The sequence below is a fragment of the Mytilus galloprovincialis genome, chromosome 4 (genome assembly GCF_965363235.1).
Source record: "Mytilus galloprovincialis chromosome 4, xbMytGall1.hap1.1, whole genome shotgun sequence".
Taxonomy (NCBI): domain Eukaryota; kingdom Metazoa; phylum Mollusca; class Bivalvia; order Mytilida; family Mytilidae; genus Mytilus; species Mytilus galloprovincialis.
Genome location: NC_134841.1, coordinates 64,784,615 through 64,804,367, shown reverse-complemented (window position 1 = coordinate 64,804,367; position 19,753 = coordinate 64,784,615). Strand labels below are relative to the sequence as shown.

Genomic DNA, 19,753 nt, shown 5'->3' with positions numbered 1-19,753 from the left:
ATGAATCAACTTCATGGAACACCAGAATATGTGAATCACTATAATGGAACACCAGCATATATGAATCAGCAGTATAATCAACCTTATGGAACACCCACATATGTGAATCAGCACCATGCAATGCCAACATATATGAATTTGCATTATAGAACACCAACAAATGTGAATCAACAACAGATGCCAGGAATTAATACCCACTCTACACCAGTAATAAATCAACATATACATCAAGGAACACGTCCACATGGTATGCCTAACGACTTAAACTATAACGTTCATACAAATCAGCCAAATGTTCAAAGACGTAACGATTCAAACCAGATGTTGAATCCCCAGAATATCCAACAACATACAAAACCAGGGCTGCTACCTCATCCAAAGAGTAACTGTCGAAATATCAAGGCGAGAATAAATCATGCAGATGACATTCCAATAGTAACAAGTCAATCTCACCACAGTCTCGCAAATTCAGAAATACAGAACGTAAAGGATCAACAAAGTACAGGTATTCAAAATGATAGTCATAGATTGTACAGGCAGACATGTACAGCTAACAATGCTTCTATACAACATATATAGTTGACCTATTACTTATAGTTTAAGAAAAATAGACCAAAACACAAAACTTAACACTGTGCAATGAACCATGAAAATGAGGTCAGGGTCAAAAGAAACCTGGGCTACTGACATAAAGATCATAAAATATTTCCATACACCAAATATAGTTGACCTATGACATATAGTATTAGATAAAATGACCAAAACTCAAAAACTTAACTTTGACCACTGAACCATGAAAATGAGGTCAAGGTCACATGACATCTGCCCGCTAGACATGTACACATTACAATCATTCCATACAACAAATATATTAGACCTATCGCATATAGTATGAAAAAAACAGACCAAAACACAAAAATTTAACTATAACCACTGAACCATGAAAATGAGGTCAAGGTCACATGACATCTGCCCTCTAGACATGTACACCTTACAATCATTCCATATAACAAATATAGTAGACCTATTGCATATAGTATGAAAAAAACAGACCAAAACACAAAAATTAATCTATAACCACTGAACCATGAAAATGAGGTCAAGGTCAGATGACACCTGCCAGTTGGACATGTACACCTTACAGTCCTTCCGTACACCGAATATACTAGCCCTATTGCTTATAGTATCTGAGATATGGACTTGACCACCAAAACTTAACCTTGTTCACTGATCCATGAAATGAGGTCGAGGTCAAGTGAAAACTGTCTGACAGACATGAGGACCTTGCAAGGTACGCACATATCAAATATAGTTATCCTATTACTTATAATAAGAGAGAATTCAACATTACAAAAAATTTGAACTTTTTTTTCAAGTGGTCACTGAACCATGAAAATGAGGTCAAGGACATTGGACATGTGACTGACGGAAACTTCATAACATGAGGCATTTTTATACAAAGTATGAAGCATCCAGGTCTTCCACCTTCTAAAATATAAAGCTTTTAAGAAGTTAGCCACGCTGCCGCCGCCGGATCACTATCCCTATGTCGAGCTTTCTGCAACAAAAGTTGCAGGCTCGACAAAAACTTAACATTAACTACTAAGCCATGAAAACCAGGTCAAGGTCGGACGAAACTTGCCAGACAGATGTGTACTCCGAGATCTGTACTTAGTGTTCTTTCTTGTTGTTGGGATGTGCAAATACCCTCCCATATCCACTGTTCTTGTTAGATGTATTTCTATTTGTATTCATCAGTCCAGATAGTTAAACCTTTCACAACTGAACTGTATACTAGTAATTCATTCCTATGTTGTACTATTACGCCAAGGTAAGAAGTTAGGGGAGGGTTGGGACCATGCAAACATGTTTAACCCGCCATTTTCTGTATGGATATGCCTGTCCTAAGTCAGGAGCTTATAATTCAGTGTTTGTCGTTTGTTGCTGTTACATATTTTTTTTTTAAAGAATCTTTTTGTACATAAATAAGGCAGTAAGTTTTCTCATTTGAATTGTTTTGCATTTGTCATTTCAGGGCATTTTATAGCGGACTAGTCTATACAGTATGAGCTTTGCTTATTGTTGAAGGCCCTATGTTTGTTAATATCTGCATCATTTGGTCTCTTATGAAGAATTATCTCATTGGCAATCACACCACATCTTTCTTTTTTATATGTACCGTACACCAAAGAGTCTGCTGATACTTTGCTAAAATAATGCCATGCCTGCCATGCTGACATATACACCTTGCAATCATTCCACACACTAAATATAGTTGACCTTTTGCTTATAGTATCCAAGATAAGTAGTTGATACTTGATAAAAAAACTTAACCTTGATCACTGATCCATGAAATCTTGATCTTGTTATACTGGTAATCCAATATTCCAAATATAGTTAATCTATTTCTCATAATAATTGAGTATTTTGCTGAAAAGAAACAAGAAAGAATTTGCTTTTTAAGCAGTCACTTAAACATGCATTTGTAGTTTATGCTGTTACATGGTTGTAATCGCTATGTTTTGCATTCTGCAGATTAGACAAAAATCACACAGATTAAGTGTCCCTTCTAAAATAAGAAAATACAATTTATTTGTATCGATCTGTATGATTTTTGCAATTCTGATGTTCTGTTGATGTGCAAAATAACTTGATTGCTGGTGCATAGATAACATATATGGTGTTGCAATATTGTCCATAGCAGCTTGTAGAGGATGGATGGTTCATGTTCAGTTTATTTAATGCATTGACTGCCTAAATAAAGGATATTTATAACAGAACTTTTGACCCAGCCAATTCTATCAGTAGATAAACTGAAACTACTCCTGCCAACACTACATTTGTATATTGGTGAGAGCCATGTGTCACACGAACACATTCTATATTTAGTTTTCTGCACAATGATCTTCAATTTTTTTCTGTCAGTTTTTAGGAATTGACTTCTGGATGGTTTGATTTTCAATTTGAAATGATTACAGCAGCAAGGCTATCAGTTTTCTAATTTGAGTAATTTCACATTTTTCATGTAGGCACTTTTCATAACTGCCTATATAGTATGAATTTTCTCATTATTGAAGATACTCTTATTGTTTTTATCCTCGTAATTTAGACTCTAATGAAGAGTTGTCTCATTGGGAATTAAGTCACATCTCCATATTTTCATATAAACTATAAAAATTTTGGTCAGAGGTCTATACCTCAAGTTCTTGGTCATCTCTCCTCTTTTATTAATAGTAATCAATATCACACCAATTAAATACACTGTTGATATGACTCTTATTACTAGACCTTCACAATATAGAATTTTAAAAACTGTCACTCTAGGGTGGCACTAAAGAATTCAATATCATCTCTGTAAAGGGAGGTAATTATATTGAAATAAGGGTTTATTTTTTTTTTAATGAAAATACACATTCATACTTCTAACATATGTCTTTCGTCTATTACTTATGTATCATGTAAATAAATATAAAATTCATCTGTAACTGTCCATTATCAAGTACTATCAAGCAGGTCCTCCTCTCTGCAAAATAAAAATGAACTGTAACTGAAGTAAAATCTTAAAGTGTGATATGTAGCTGTCATAGTGTCTAAACTTTAAATACTGTAAACTAAAAATTGTTGCATGCATTTATTATTTCGATTTCATGTAAATTAAATGAATTATTTCTGAATTAATAGAAGCAGTTGTGCAAGGCATTTTTTTTTTATCATTTATGAATTGTTAGAAATGTTTTCCATTAACAATCATATGCTTTTCTGGTACCGTTTTTTCATATTTTTAGTGGTTACCAATTTATAAAAAAAAAATTGCAATGTTGACATGTAATTTAAAAAATGTGTAATTCTTCTATGGACAATGTTTGAACACTTCTATATCTAAATAATATAATTTAAAATGTAAAATCTATGCTTTGGACTGAGAAACCCAAAAATCCTGAAAATAAAAAAATATAAAATAGTTCCAATGTTCCCTGCTTTGCACATATTTCATATGTCCAAGGTGAAAGCTTGAGAGCAAATGCAATGCAATTTCTGATATAATTAATATTTCCAATGGCACAACTGTTTTGAAAATATTTCATCTGCACTAATTTTACAAATTGCCTATAACATGCCAATATAAACTTTTGAAATAAATTTGATAAAAATCTGGCAAAAATTGTACTTTAAAGTGCTTACAATGCAATATTCCATATAGACAATATTTCCAAGGGGCATAACGTTTTTTTTTTTAAATAATTTAGTTACACTGATTTTCAAACCTGTTTCAGAAAATTCTTATAACAAACCTGATGCAATTTTTATAAAAATTTGCCAAAAATTTACACGCAAGAGACGAACATGACTGGAGCTTAATATTTAGGTTATTTCTAATAAAACCTTAAAAATAAACTTTTTTTGATTTACAGTACTATTTAGAATTACTGAATTTGATGTGACCATGAATTCCAATTTTCATGGATTTCATAGTAATAGATGAATAACAAATTCAAACATTTAAAGAATTAAAAAAAATCTGTAGGGGTATATGCAAATGTATGCAAAATCATGAAGTTAAATATCAACAAAAAATGGAATCTATAAAAATTAATGAATCCACAGTGTCAAGACTAAATCTTTGTTAAAAAAAAATAATAGAAACCTCACAATGCTCAAACAACTTCATTACCTCAATATATTCCATTTCCTCTTGGCTTATTGGTTTTCTTTGATACCGGGGTGGTAATTCAGAAAAGTCTATCACAGGTCCTTGTGAGGATGACCTACTAGCTGTTGGAGAGGTTGATGTCTGTGTAACAGAAGATAATACTGGTGCTTCAGGTTTGAAGGAAAAATCTGCTAAAGACCAAAAAATATCAATTAAAAACATATATCATATACCTTGAGCTATAGTTAAATTAGAGAACGAAAACGAAAAATTCATCAATTTTTCCATTTGTAAAGGGTCATAGCTCTAGAACGGTAAAAGTGAAGCCACCAAAATTCAAACTTGACCTGTGTTTTGTGGTAATTAGCATTGTGTATAAGTTACATAACATTTGGTTGAAGCAAACTAAAGTTGGAGAATGGAAACCAATTTCGGGAAGTACATACAGACAAGGGTAAAACTTAATACCCCCTCCGCTAACTATATGTCATGTCAGCTGCCACAAATTAAGACATATTTCTTATCACAAGAGGTAGTCCCAACAACTGTTGACCCATGGCTCAAGCTTGTCTGGCAAAACAGCCGTTGGAGGTCACAGTAATCTCGGACTACACAAGGGGTTGCAAAGATAGATATAAGAAGATGTGGTTTGAGTGTTACTGACACAACTCTCCATCCAAGTCACTATTTGTTAAAAGTAAGCCATAAATGTCCAGATGACCTTCATCAAGTGCATGCTTTTTTAAAACATTGAATTAATAAAGGTTTCATAAGGGCCCTTTTTATAATGATATTCCATATTGTTCTTGCTCTTTATATAATTATCTGCAGTATAAATTTGGAACACAATTTATCATGAATTTGCTGCATCACTAAAGCATAATGATTAATTAATTCTACCCTTATTGTAAGCATCAAAGTCTGTAACAAATGTATAGTACATTGTATACTTAAAAAGCTATATTGTATATATATACTGTCTCTAGTTAGTCTAGTAAAAACAGATTGAAATTGTGTTTGTTTAATTGTCTCAGTAGACTCAGTACTATTCTTATTTCCAATGTGTAGGATAACTAGAAGCTTCAAGGATTCTCTGTATCGCTCACCTGGTATTTTAGCAAAAAATAATCAAATCATCATAAAATGCAACAAGAATATTTCTGTTGAATGCCATATTTGGAAAACAGAATATTCTATGGGACTGGATTAAATTGAGGCAAAATAAAGTATTCTTCTTAAAAGAAAAAATGTTTGGGTTCTCCAAGGAAGATATGTGTCTGTCATCTGGTGTCTCTGAATATTATGCGTAAACAGAAATGTCAAATAGACATAGGAAGATGTGATGTGAGTGCCAATGAGACAACTCTCCATCCAAATAACAATTTATAAAAGTAAACCATTATAGGTCAATGTACAGCCTTCAACACGGAGCCTTGGTTCACACTGAACAATAAGCTATAAAGAGCCCCAAAATTACTAGTGTAAAACCATTCAAACGGGAAAACCAATGGTCTAATCTATATAAAAAACAAGAAACAAGAAACACTTAAATTACATAAACAAACGACAACTACTGTACATCAGATTCCTGACTTAGAACAGGTGCAAAGTCTACTTTGGGTATTGGAAAACCCCAATGTCATGCAAATTTGAATAGCGTTCACAAGTATGTGTCCTTCAAAAGAATTTCAACAAATTTTGTTGATAAAGTTATCAAGCAATTTTTAAGGTGTTAGAGATTAACAGAGTAAAACTGATGAAGACACAGGACTGCGGAAGTGATCCCTATGTGTCACTCTTGAAATAGCTAAGAACTGTCAGGTTTCACAATACAGAGATTATGCTGACATGAGCTAACAAAAATAAATCTATGAATATTGTAACTTACAAAGGTACATGAAATAGAAATTTAAAGGTAAATAATGGTGAATTCATATACTTTATAGATGAAATTTTTGTTAACTTGAAGCCACAAAAAACAATTTCTCACAAATTCAAAATTTAATAGAGACAATAACACCAAATGTTAACTCCTATATAAAACATTGATCTTTCTATCAGTATATGCCAAAAATCCAACAACTTGCGACATAAACAATGTATATATCTGTAAACAAATACATACCTTTATTTCTAGGGGGAAATTTTATTTTTGGCACATGTGGAGCAACAGCCTGAAAAAAATAAAACTTATATAAATATGAATCACATGAGAATTTATCATTTCTGAACATAGAACATAGCTTATTTTTCTGTACAGCATAATTTGCCTGTTCTAGGATCTTAATTTACAAAAGTTCATATAAACATATGACAATAATTTCATGAACATGTTTCTGAAATAAATTTTCCATTATTTTAAATTCTCTTCATATATGGAACATTGTATTGTATTGTTATCTAGATCGTATTATTAAATGTAACTCATATTCACTAGAACATGTGTACAATCATTGCAATGTATTCTTGTAATCCAAACAACCTTTTTCAACTAATTTTTATTGTTTGTTCATATGTTGTGCTGTTTATCACTCAATGATTTTTTTAGAAGAAGAAGTTTATTGAAACACAGAAAGTTCTTTATTGGCTATTTATATCTAAGACTTGCTACACTAAAAAGCAAATAATATATAAATCCCTTTTAAATATTTTTCTTGAAGGGACAAAATTGACTTGAGTCTAGATCTGTTCAACTAGGAATGACTTGTGTCCGATTGACTTGGCGCAGGAAGGATATGAAACCAGGGTAAAAACAGAGACATGTAATACAATTATATTATAATATTATATTGTATTATATGTCTCAGGTAAAAATAAACTTGATACCTGTAATTTGGCATTGCACAAGGTCATGTTTTTCTTCAACTGTTTAATATGAGGCATGCATAACCTGTGAATGGGGACGAAGTCTGTATGTATTATTTTTTTTAATTCAAACATGTTGATAAAAGAAACAGAAATACCGTAACGTTCCCGATTTTGGTTCTGTTGTTAGGGATTCAGCTGTGATGTTCTTTAAGTTATAATGTCATATTCAATGTAAACAAAAGAAATGCTTTCATCAGGTAACGTTTTTTTTCATATCAAACAATTATTAAAAATGAATTTGTATTGAGTTCTAATCTTATATTTTACTAGACTAATAAATATATTTTTTATTCAAAGTCTCATGCAAACAAGACCGGAAAAGGAAGTAGATTTCTGCGCGATTGCGGTGAAAACCAGAACAGGAAGTAGATCTGAAAAAAAGTTAACGATTTTGAGTTCATTAGTAAAATGAAAAATTCGGGAAATTTTCCCGATTTTTTTTTTTCTTATTGATTTTTCTACCATAATTGGGGACTTCGTCCCCATATGATGTCTTTTCACTAATTTAAATCCATTGGATGTTGGATGTGAACTGATTGATAATTAAGTAAACAAGAGCAAAGCTGACATTTTAAACGACCAATTCCAGTCAGTATTTACCAAAGAAAACCTAAATAACTTTCCAGATAAAGGAAAAAGTCCATACTACACCATGAAGTACATAAAAATTAGTACCAACGGAGTCCACAAATTGTTAAAAAACCTGAAACCGCATAAAGCTACTGGTCCCGACTCAATACCAGCCTTTATACTGAAAGCAGCAGAACAACTTGCTCCGATACTCACAGACCTATACCAAACATCATTGAACACTGGTGAAGTCCCGCAAGATTGGAGAGATGCCAATGTAGTTCCACTTTTTTAAAAAGACAAAAGGCACCTAGCATCTAACTACAGACCAGTATCTCTAACTTCCATCATGTGTAAGGTCTTAGAACATATTGTACATAGTAACATCATGGACCACTTTGACAAAAATAAAATACTAACTGATGCACAACACGGATTCCGCAAAAGACGATCATGCGAATCCCAACTAATCGTAACCATCAACGACATTGCATCAAAATTAAAAAGCAGCGGCCAAGTAGACATCATCCTGCTAGACTTTGCAAAAGCATTTGACAAGGTACCACATCACCGCCTCCTACACAAGCTGGAATACTATGGCGTCAACCCCAAAACCAATAAATGGATTCGCTCCTTCCTACATAACAGAAAGCAGAGCGTGATATTAGAGGGTGCTGTCTCCTCACAAGTACCAGTACTCTCTGGTGTACCCCAAGGCACAGTCCTTGGTCCATTACTGTTCCTGGCCTACATAAACGACATGCCAGAAACAGCATCTACATCAGAGACCAAATTGTTCGCGGATGACAGCCTACTCTTTCGTACCATCACCAACCAAGCTGACAGCGAACTACTTCAAAAGGACTTAACAGCATTGGAAGACTGGGAAAACAAATGGCAGATGAGTTTCAATGCCAAAAAATGCCTTGTCATCAGAATATCCCCAAAAAATAGACCAGTGATACAAACATCGTACCAGCTACACGGTCATACTCTAGACACAGAGGAAGCAAGTAAATATCTTGGAGTAACCATCAGCAACAACCTAACATGGGATAAACACATAGACAATACAGTAGGCAAAGGAAACAGAACGTTGGGATTTATACGTAGAAACCTCAAAGGCTGTACAAAACCTGTAAAGGCAGCTGCATATGTATCCATGGTAAGACCTGCAGTGGAATACGCAAGCACAATATGGGACCCGACCGCCCAAAATAAAATCAAGGCAATTGAACAGGTCCAGAAAAGAGCTGCACGATTTGTGAATAACAACTTCACAGACCGAACACCTGGCTGTGTCACAAATATGGTTAAAAATCTTAAATGGGAAAGTCTTGAAGAACGGAGGAAAACAAATAGATTATGCATGCTATTTAAGATCCAGCATGATCTTATAGATATAGACCGTCACCAATATTTGACACCGAATGATAACCGGACCAGAGGTAAAAACCACTTCTTCCAAGAAAGAACAAGTACAGACACTTACGGCCAATCTTTCTTCCCGAGGACAATCAGGGACTGGAACAACCTACCAACAACAGTCACAGCGACCAACACCGTTGAGGGATTCAGAGCTGCCCTGAAGGCATGCTCTGAAAGGAAGTAGGAAAACTCAGTTGTAAATAATTTTAATTGTATATTTTTGCGAACGTTTTAAATGTATTTGTAAATAGCCAAGAGAAAGCTTTCTGTGTTGCCCGACACTGCGTAAAGTTTTCGCACGGAACCATGAACATTCAGTATTGAATGCGGTTCCTTACCTGGAAGAAGAAGAAGAAGTCTAAAATAGATATAGGAAGATGTGGTGTGAGTGCCAATGAGACAACTCTCGATGCTATTTTTTATTATTAGTTGATGGGATTTGTATTTGTATCCATCTGATGAGTTCAGCCTTTTTTCAACAGATTTTTATAGTTCGTTCTTATTTTGTACTACCGGTAGCTGCTACACAACTGTCCCAGGTTAGGGGTTGGTTATGATCCCACTAACCTGTTTAACCCAACCACATTCTGTAAGTATTGTCCCAAGTCAGGAGCCTGTATTTCAGTGGTAATGTGTATTGATGCTTTACATATTTGTTTTTGATCATTTTTTTGTACATAGATTAGGCCCTTAGTTTTCTCTTTTGAATTGTTTTCTATTTTAAAGATGAATATGATGTAAATTGTATGGGCTTTGCTCATTGTTTAAGGTCATAGTGACCAATAGTTGTCATTTCAGTGTCTTTCGGTCTCTTTAGGATAGTTGTCTCATTGGCAATCATATCATATCTTCTTTTTTTATATTGAAGTTGGTCTATGTGCATGATGACATACACCTTATTGCTATTCCCGGCTGACTCGGGTGCATGAACTTTTGACGTAACGTTATACATCAATCACTTTTCCATTGTGGCGTCAATTATTTTGTTTTAATGACATCAAAATTTTACGGGAACCTGTGTGATATCCAGTTCTGGCGGACAAATAGTGATAAAGTGTATTGAATGAGAGGTTGATGTATGACCTTCTATAAACTATATTTCAAAATAGGCCAATGATTGAGGTGCCTTCATACAGCCAAAGACTTTGGATTACTTACTTACACTTCTATTGAATTAAGAAATACCCATCTATTTGATTTGTAAAGTTATAACGAATTTACATTGTTTTGATTTGCATTTGTCCTACCATATGCATGTGGAAGTTTGTGATCGTTTTAATTTCAAGGTTCGGGTTTAATCAAAGTTAAAAGTATTCTTAAACAGCACATTGAATTGTTAATTCATGGCTGTATTTTGTGATGTAAAACATATTAAACTGTGTATATTTGATGCAAACCCTGACTGTCCTTGCAATTGTCGCCATTTGTTGACAGACGAATCAGTAAAAGAGAGCAATTAATAGGGGCGATAATCGGAATTCCCGCGAAAAATATTCACTTTTCCAATATTCAAGTTATAGCTTTTCTGAAAAAGCTAGTCGCGTCTCAAGTCATAAAGTATGAAAATGGAAATTGTTTTTGCATTGTAATTTAATTCATTCCGAATTAAAGCTTTGTACATAAATTGTAACAGATTATTAGTATTAAAAGTTGAGGACAAATTTATTAAGTTTTGGCAATAATTTCATCGAAAACAGAAAATCAAGTGCACCTTCGAACGTCTTTATTAAAGTTGACTATTCTGTCTTGAAAACGTATGAAGCAAAAATACTTGACACATCATCTCGCTTAAGATTCTATTATTTTTATATATTCATGCTTCAAGTTGGAAAAACGATTTTTTTCCTGAAAGTACCTGACAACACACTTTACAGGTGGATCTTTAAGATGCACAAACTAATTGATTAAATTTTTTTTAACTTTCGAAAATTTCACCTGACAACCGATCAAACAATAGTTTTTAGTTCACTAAATGCAGAATAGTATATAAGATAATGCTCAATAGCCAATAGATACATTTGTATTTTTAAACACAACTGGCGTACAAGGATCGGTATGACATCATGTATGGTGCTATGTGGACACATTTGTCGGTTTGCAAGAGCTTAATTAGCAGCGCTTTGTCCCTACACTGCCTTTTACGATTGTAAAAATCAGCTGTTGTAATAGTGAGAAATTGTTTTTTCGTCATAACCCACGCCATAAATCGACCGAATCTGTAAGGTTTAAGGGAGCTACCATTTGATTTTTATGGGGGGGCTAGGATGAAAAATTTTGTCCTGCATTTTTTTTTAGCTGTAATCTCTGTCCTGCCTTTTTATTTTTCACTCTGTTCGGTCCTGCCTTTTTTTTTTTAGTTTATCCTGACTTTTTTTTTTTGCAAGTGTCTCATCCTGCCTTTTTTTTTTACTCAAAACTCCTGTCCTGCCTATTTTTTTCAAATTTCATCCTAGCCCCCCATAAAAATCAAATGGTAGCTCCCTAATATGGGAACATTATTCATTCATGTAAATAAGCTACCGGTAGGATGCTTTTTAGAACAGTCTATTGAACTGAGGACAGGGGACTCTTGAAATATTTACTTCTATTATGTATATTAATGATCTTGCTATTTTAATTTTTATTTTGCAAACATTCCTGATTTTGGACGTGTAGAAGTGCTGTTGTAACTTTCTCTCTCTCCGAGGTACTGACGCTTAAGGGGCTTAATAGTTTAGACTTGTCTTTTCGAAAGGATACGTTATCTTGCCTGAAAACAATTGTTTGATCAAGTGATGACTGAAGGAGTAACTCATGTTAAACTGGAGGGTTTCTTGTCGTCGAGTTGCAAGTTGTGAGTTAAGAAAGTCGTGTTGCAAGTTACAAAAGTCGAGTTGCGAGTTACAATGGTATAAGAGAAAACACAGACCAAGGCTGGGGATGTAGAGTCCACTGTTTATCCCTGGACAATGGATCATTGTAAACACAGGGCCCCTTGTGTATACTTCCCTGGGATATACAAGGTAAATTATATTCAGGTGATTTTCAATAATTCAAGTCTTAAAAAAAATAATAGGCTAGAGATCTAAAAAGTTTTCAAGAAAATTCAAGGGTAACATACCAACTATTAGGCTTTGATTTAGATACCTATTACAATATGATACTAAGTTTGATATATTCCACTTACCAAACCAATAAAATCAAACAATTGTGAAGTATTTAATTTGTCATGTGAAATCTTTAAATTTACTGGGTATTTGTTTTAAAAAAAAACAGCTAATCATGTTGAATCAAATTTGTACCGACATGTTGCTTTTTGTTCGTGTTTAAAAGAGGGACGAAAGATACCAAAGGGACAGTCAAACTCATAAATCTAAAACAAACTGACAACACCATGGCTAAAAATGAAAAAGACAAACAAACAACAGCACACATGACACAACATAGAAAACTAAAGAATAAACAACAAGAACCCCACCAAAAAACTAGGGGTGATCTCAGGTGCTCCGGAAGAGTAAGCAGATCCTGCTCCACATGTGGCACCCGTCGTGTTGCTTATGTGATAACAAATCCGGTAAATAGTCTAATTCGGTAGGTCGCATTCATGAAAGGGGAGAGGATTGCAGTTATCAAGTAAGGAACATATTCGAACACATTTAAAGGGGCATTATCAAGAGACACAATTTTTGTTTTGTTCAATCATTATTTAAAGTGAAATAATAAAATAAGAATTCGTCTTAAGCAGACAGTCTGGTTATATAAAGAATGAACCATTTTGTTGACTTATTCGATCCACAAAAAAAATTCTTATACAGGTAAAAACAATAATAAACAGACTTTTCAACTTACTATGTAAAATCAAACAGACAGAAAATCTTATTGCATGTGGTCGCTATATATCTGTTTATATCGGATTATATGACCGTCCGCAGCCTTTGGAGACAATTTCAATGGTTATTTAGATGACATCTAGACAATAATACACTCGAAATACTGAGAAATATTATCGAGTCTATGCATTGTTAATTGTTTATTTTAGACTTTTTGTAAATTTAACTTATCAAATATGAGACTTTGAGTCAAATCGGTGAACATGAGACTTGACAGCTAATGTCCCTTTTAACTTTAAACATTAAATAGATACAGATTTTTGCTTTTGACTTGTATGTTTTTGATGTTTCTTCGTGTTCACTTCTTAAACTATTTTTTTTTTTTTATCAAATATAATAAGTGGTGCAACATATTCTTAACATAGTTCAGCTGCCAACTTGATAGATCAGAACAAATAACAACTCATCACTGTCAATCTGCTGACTAACTATGGAGTTGTTATGTTCAGTAGTAAATGAGAAAATTGTGACATAAATATTTATTGGATGAACAAATGGACAAGGAAATTGGTCTGTTCACCATTTTTGAATTGGGTCACATGTTTCTTTCAAACAAACTAAAGAAAACCACTGATGCACACAAACTAATAGACATTGCACAGGGTTATGTTTTTCTCTGACTGTTAATGACGTCATTACATGGAATCCATAGGATGTGTACTGATTGATATATTAGTCTCTGATACATGATTTGTTTTAGCTGTTATAAGCTTTGAACTAGCTGTCAGTAACTGTGAGTACTCTCAGATCTGTACGTTAGTGTTTTTGTTGTTGTTAGTGATGAGGGATGGATATATACCCTGCCACATCCTGTCTGTGTTTTTGTTAAGTGTTTTTCTTTGTATCCATCTGACCAGTTGAGCCTTTTTCCATTTGATTTTTATAGTTTATTCTAATGTTGTGCTGTTACACCATTGTCCCAGGTTAGGGGGAAGGTTGAGCGCTTACAAATATGTAACCCACCACACATTATTTATGTGCCTGTATTAAGTCTGGAGACTGTATTTCATGGGTTGACATTGCTTCAAGTCAGTTACCCCGGTATATTTGATTTTCCTATATTGTTTATTTATAAATTAGGCTGTTGGTTTTTTTCAATTGAACAGTGTCATTTTTTCATGTCAGGGCGTTTTATAGCTGACTATACATTATGTTTTTTTTTTCTCATTGATGAAGGCTTTGTGGTTTCCTATAGTAACTTACATCCACTTTATTTTAACTCTGGTGGATAGTTGTCTCATTGGCAATCATACCACATCTAATTTATTACAATGCTGTATATATCAATGATATACAAAAAGACGAAAACAAAATAAATTTAAGATTTTTATTTTCTGATCTTTTTCAGAAGCACCAATGAAAGTATAAAAAAGAAAAATAAAGAAAACATTCAACAATTATAGAAACGAAAGGTCAACACTGTAAAAGGTAAATTCCAAACCAGGGAAATATTAACAAGCATAGAACTATAATATTTAAGTTAGTGTAATATGATAAAAACTGCACCTTTCTATACTTGAATAAAAATAAATTCTGATTTTATAATCAAATGCAGCACAAATGAAGTAAATAGTGGAAACAGATATATGTTTTGTTCCCTTAATTATCTTTAAATATTTTTAGATCATTTATGATTCCAATGTTTTTCCAGGTATAGTTCAGAAAAAGGAAATATCACTTTATTAATTTTGTACAGCTGTAGTGCATGATTTTGACTGTTTAGAGTTAACAGACACTTTATTCTATCCTTCACAAAAATTTTAATTCATTGTTTCTCATAAATTTGTCAGAAAACTACAACTCACGAAAAAAAATTCATTCATTATGCAATTTATGTGCTTTTTCAATGAATGCCAAATGTTAACGTAATCTAAAAACTCTTGTCTGAATGCATTATTAATCTTAAAAGAATTGTAAATATTAAAATGAAAAATCTCAAAAATGTCTTTTTGAAATAGACAGATTTATTGAGATTATTACAATGGTAACAAGGCATGTATATTTTAATATATTTCATTACAAACAAACAGATAATAATGTGTAGCTGGTGCTTCTGAAGTTTTAAAACAGTAAGTGAACTGGGAAAACTGTCCAGAACATATTCTATAAAAGGGAATAAATTAAAAAAAGACTGTTTTTCATCAATAGATAATAGCCCATTTGATTCTTACAGCTGATCTTTTGGTAGGGAAAGGGAAGTAAGCCATCATCCAATCGTTATGACAAATATGACCAGGTTTTCAAGAACCCTGGTTCTAACCCTGTAATTCTGTAAAAACAGTTTGGTCTGCAGAAATGCAGGATAGTTTGCCATTAGAAAACCTTAAATAATTACATGAGGATATGAACTTGAATATGCATAAGGGGCCCGGTTGCACAGTTCAAAATATTTGTCATTCCCTATTTTACAGAATATGATCTGATTCGTTAACCAATCAGTATCTGAAGTTTGTGAAGCACATTAATGTTTCGAGTGCTGATTATACATTATACTAGTGATATGTGATGAATGCTTCACATAAAATATGACTAACAACCAATGAATGAAATAAATATGATAATGGACAATTTACAATGTCATGAAAAAAAGAGATCATCACGTATAGACTCACATTCCAATAAATAATACCTGTCACAACTGCGTGGGCAATCTGGAAACCTAAATGATAATAAAAGCTGTAACTTACAAGAGGCCCACTGAATCAGTTACACTGACAACCAATTGTGCTTTAAGTACATAAGCATATGGTAGAGGAACTTTCTTAAGAAGATATATGTAGAGCTAGCACTTTTAATACTTGAAAATTAGAACAGTTTGTCTTTCTGATCATGAACTTTTAATAATAAAGATTTATAAAAAAATGTTACAATTTTCAATTATTTTTTTTCCTTATCATAACAAAATACTATACAAGCCTTATCAAAATATCAAGACAGGGAGAAAAGCAATCAGTATTCAATTTTCAAGGGTGGTTCTGTGTATTTAAAACTCAATTTTTCCATAATTAAATATTTGTTTTGTATATTTTTTTATTGTGGGTATGGGTGAATGAGGGAAGGGACTATTTTAAAATCCTAAGAATATACAATTTTTAAATTTTTTAAAGAAAGTATCCACCAATTATTTATTCAAGAAATTTCAAGTACAATTATTTCTAAATCACTATATATAGCTAAATCCCCAAGAAATAATGAATGTTTAACTTGCTTGGTAAAAGCTTTACACAACAAAATAAGCAACACTTTAATTCAGATAACAGTCAACAATATAATGTTTGGCAAGGATTTAAGGTTTAAAGTTATTTTAATTGTTTCAACAATAATAATTAAAAAATAACAACTTGGACTTAATACTTCTGCTTTAACAAAGCAGCTTTCTAAACTCAAAAAATGAAACAAAATCTTTAAAACGCTTTTAATATTATAAGTCTTCCTTTAGTTTGCTACAGAAATATAAAAGTTAATATTTAAGTAAATTCCTTCAATATAGCTTTTATTCCTATAAAGTTTCATACATAAAGACTACTTGAACAGTTAACTTTAATCAAATTTGTGATCAAATGCATATTTTATAGAGGATTATTGTGAAACCTAATGTTTTGGAAATGTAAACCTTAACATTATTTAATGTATTAAGCCAAACTGTTCCAATAAAACTTCATCTAGAATTTTCACTTTCCTTGAATTCATTCATTTATAGTACTGTAAGCCAAGATTCCATACTATACATGTTTAGTATTTGCTGCCTTAAATAACACAATGCTAACATGTCATCATTTCTAAAGAAGGCTGAATTGCCCACTGTAAAGCATTTCTAAAACACACTACATACACATGTTACAAGTTAGATTACCAATACATGAATATTGACATTAATATAAATTATAAACAATAACAGACATTTTTAACAAAAGTCAAGAAAAAACTTTCCCCCATTTTATAGTATGTACTTTAATTTACATAAGGTGATTGTTTGAGGAATTTCTCAATCAAAATTTTATCAACAGAATTTCAGTATTTTGTAATAGAAATAATAGTGAGAACCAACAGATTTTCCTCAAAGGTCAACACTCATTAGGATGGGTGGGTGGGGAAAAAGGGGGGTGAATGGTGGACTCTGGTATACTGGAGAGGATGCTATGTCTCTAAATGGAACCCACACTAAAAAAATCACTTTTAAAATTTCACATCAATGTTAATTAAACTACACCAACTCCCTTTTGAAGACAACTACTATCTGTAAGCCAAGAACTATATTGCTAAGATGGTAAGGTGATCTGGGTACATCTCTTTATGTCAACTTTAAACAGTAAATCAATCCTTTTGACAAAATTTTGGGATAACAAGCTTATTTTTTCACTTAAATTTCAATAAAAAAGGGATTTTCTATGAACTTTTATCCAATATTTTGCAAATAATCATATGAAGAAGTTTACAAGATCACCAGAAAGGATAATAGGGTCATTATACCAAAAAAAATATTGTTGTTGAACAGCAACAAATGCCCACCTACTGATTTATGAAAATTGGAAACTTTTTTGAATTTTCGCTGTTGTGAAAAAATAAAACATGTAGTTTACAAAAAAAACCACTAAAACATGTGTTTGAAAAATTAACATAGAAACAACAACATTATTGCCATTTTTCATTTACAACATATAACAAACATAACTATTAACATGATTAACATACAGATTTTGACAAAAATTCAAAATTTCCAAGACTTTGATGGATTTCTACTGCAATACCTAACCTATTATGGGTTAACAAAATCATCTAGTAAAATTAATACTTTGTGAAGTTAGGAATAAGCAGTTAGAAAAACTGACAATATATATTCCACTCTATTAAAAGCAAAAGGGTATTTACTACATGCATTTTAATTTTAATAAGCACTAAGATGTATCCAAAAACAACAAATTACTTCACTGGCAACTAAACTTTCAAACACTGCAGATCGTTGATGATCTTCGTCAAAGCAAAAAATAAAAATCATCCAGAGTCAAAAAAGTACATTTTCTTTTAGATTAGGGCTATTCCATTAAAATGTATGTGGGAAGGTAGGAAGGGAAGTTTAATTATTGAATGTGGCTCTCTTTTCAGTATGTGTCTATTACCATAATTTATGCAAAATTATCTAAAAAATGGTTCTTGATTGTATGAATATTTTGAAAGTCCATTCCTACCATCCCCCATACATTTTAATGGAATAGTCCTTACTTATCATACTGCTACTGATTAAAAGCCTTTGGTAGTGTGAATGAAAGTTTTCACTGAATATCATACTATTTGGGAAATGTAATTTTTTGAATTTTTTATGATCTACAAATAAATGTATGTGAAAATTAAAGTCTTTATATATGCTGAACAGCAAAATGTATGTAAAAATTAAAATGTTTAAATGCCAAACAGCAGCATATGTTCTTTTTAAGCCAAATTCTTCAGACAATCATCAAAAAAGAAATTACAAATATCTACAAATGTGTTCTCCTTAATTCCCTTTTATAAGATCTTTTTTAAGATTAGAAAGTTTGAAATCTTTAACAAATTGATACATTATGTAGCCAGATATCTTTCTTAATAGGGACTGAAATATATCATTGTTTATGCAATATAAAATATTGGTCATTTCACAAAATATGCAAACATGCTTAGAAGCTCCTGTTAATAGGAAAGGGCTACAACCGTCAGAAATATTCAAATGAGCATAACTACCAGTTTTTTTCTGACAAAATATTGCAAATTTGCATATATACAGTTGCTTTTATCAATGTTTAATCTGACATTATCTTGGAAGGGTCAACATGGTCAATTGCAAAATTCTATCTTATAATCACAAATATGAATTCAAATGTCAGACAATACATGTTCTGAGAACTTTATTTTAATTACTTTGGCACAACTTATTTTTCAACAAAACTCTGATCCAACATCAAAATATCATAAATTGAAAAGACCAAAATAAACTGAAACTTACTAAATTCATGAGCAGATATTCATATCAAACTATTAACTGTGCTTAAAAACTTATAGTAGTATCAATCATATGGCACATTTTGGTCAAAATTTAATTCTGGTCTTCTCAATTTAGGATATTTACTATACAAACATCAAACATTCTTAAGTACTATACATAGCACCGCTCTTCTATCGTCCAGCTTCTAACAGCTGATGACAGAGTTTCTAACAAAGATAGTACATGTACACATTTATAAACATTGTATATACACTCCAAAGTTCCAAACAGATCAAGATACCAGATCCTTTTTTCTTCCATTCTACATTCTACTCTTTCTAACTGGTGGTCACAGTATGAGTAAAAAAAAATATCATTGCATTTCACATTGCAATAAAAAAACAAATCTAG

General features: G+C 32.3%; 1 protein-coding gene across 2 annotated transcripts; it reads right to left on the bottom strand.

Moving 5' to 3' along the window:
* Window positions 1-3,379: 3,379 nt before the first annotated feature.
* On the bottom strand, window positions 3,380-11,000 carry LOC143072702 (alpha-ketoglutarate dehydrogenase component 4-like). 2 transcript variants are annotated; one of them, XM_076247780.1, is made up of 4 exons: window positions 10,915-11,000; window positions 6,777-6,825; window positions 4,673-4,842; window positions 3,380-3,523 (listed from the first exon to the last, which is right to left on the bottom strand). In XM_076247780.1, exons 1-4 carry the CDS (start codon window positions 10,939-10,941, stop codon window positions 3,506-3,508), a joined length of 264 nt encoding a protein of 87 aa, XP_076103895.1. In that variant the 5' UTR covers window positions 10,942-11,000; the 3' UTR covers window positions 3,380-3,505. The 2 variants fall into 2 exon arrangements, with proteins under 2 accessions (XP_076103895.1, XP_076103896.1); XM_076247781.1 differs by having other exon boundaries at window positions 4,673-4,839.
* Between the last annotated feature and the right edge of the window lie 8,753 nt (window positions 11,001-19,753).

Coding starts and splice junctions, on each gene's coding strand:
- LOC143072702 (XM_076247780.1), bottom strand. CDS start 10,941: ATGGCGACAATTGCAAGGACAGTCAGG. Junction 6,826..10,914: donor CAATTGCAAGGACAGTCAGG/GTTTGCATCAAA, acceptor TATTTTTTTCAG/GCTGTTGCTCCACATGTGCC. Junction 4,843..6,776: donor ATTTCCCCCTAGAAATAAAG/GTATGTATTTGT, acceptor TTTGGTCTTTAG/CAGATTTTTCCTTCAAACCT.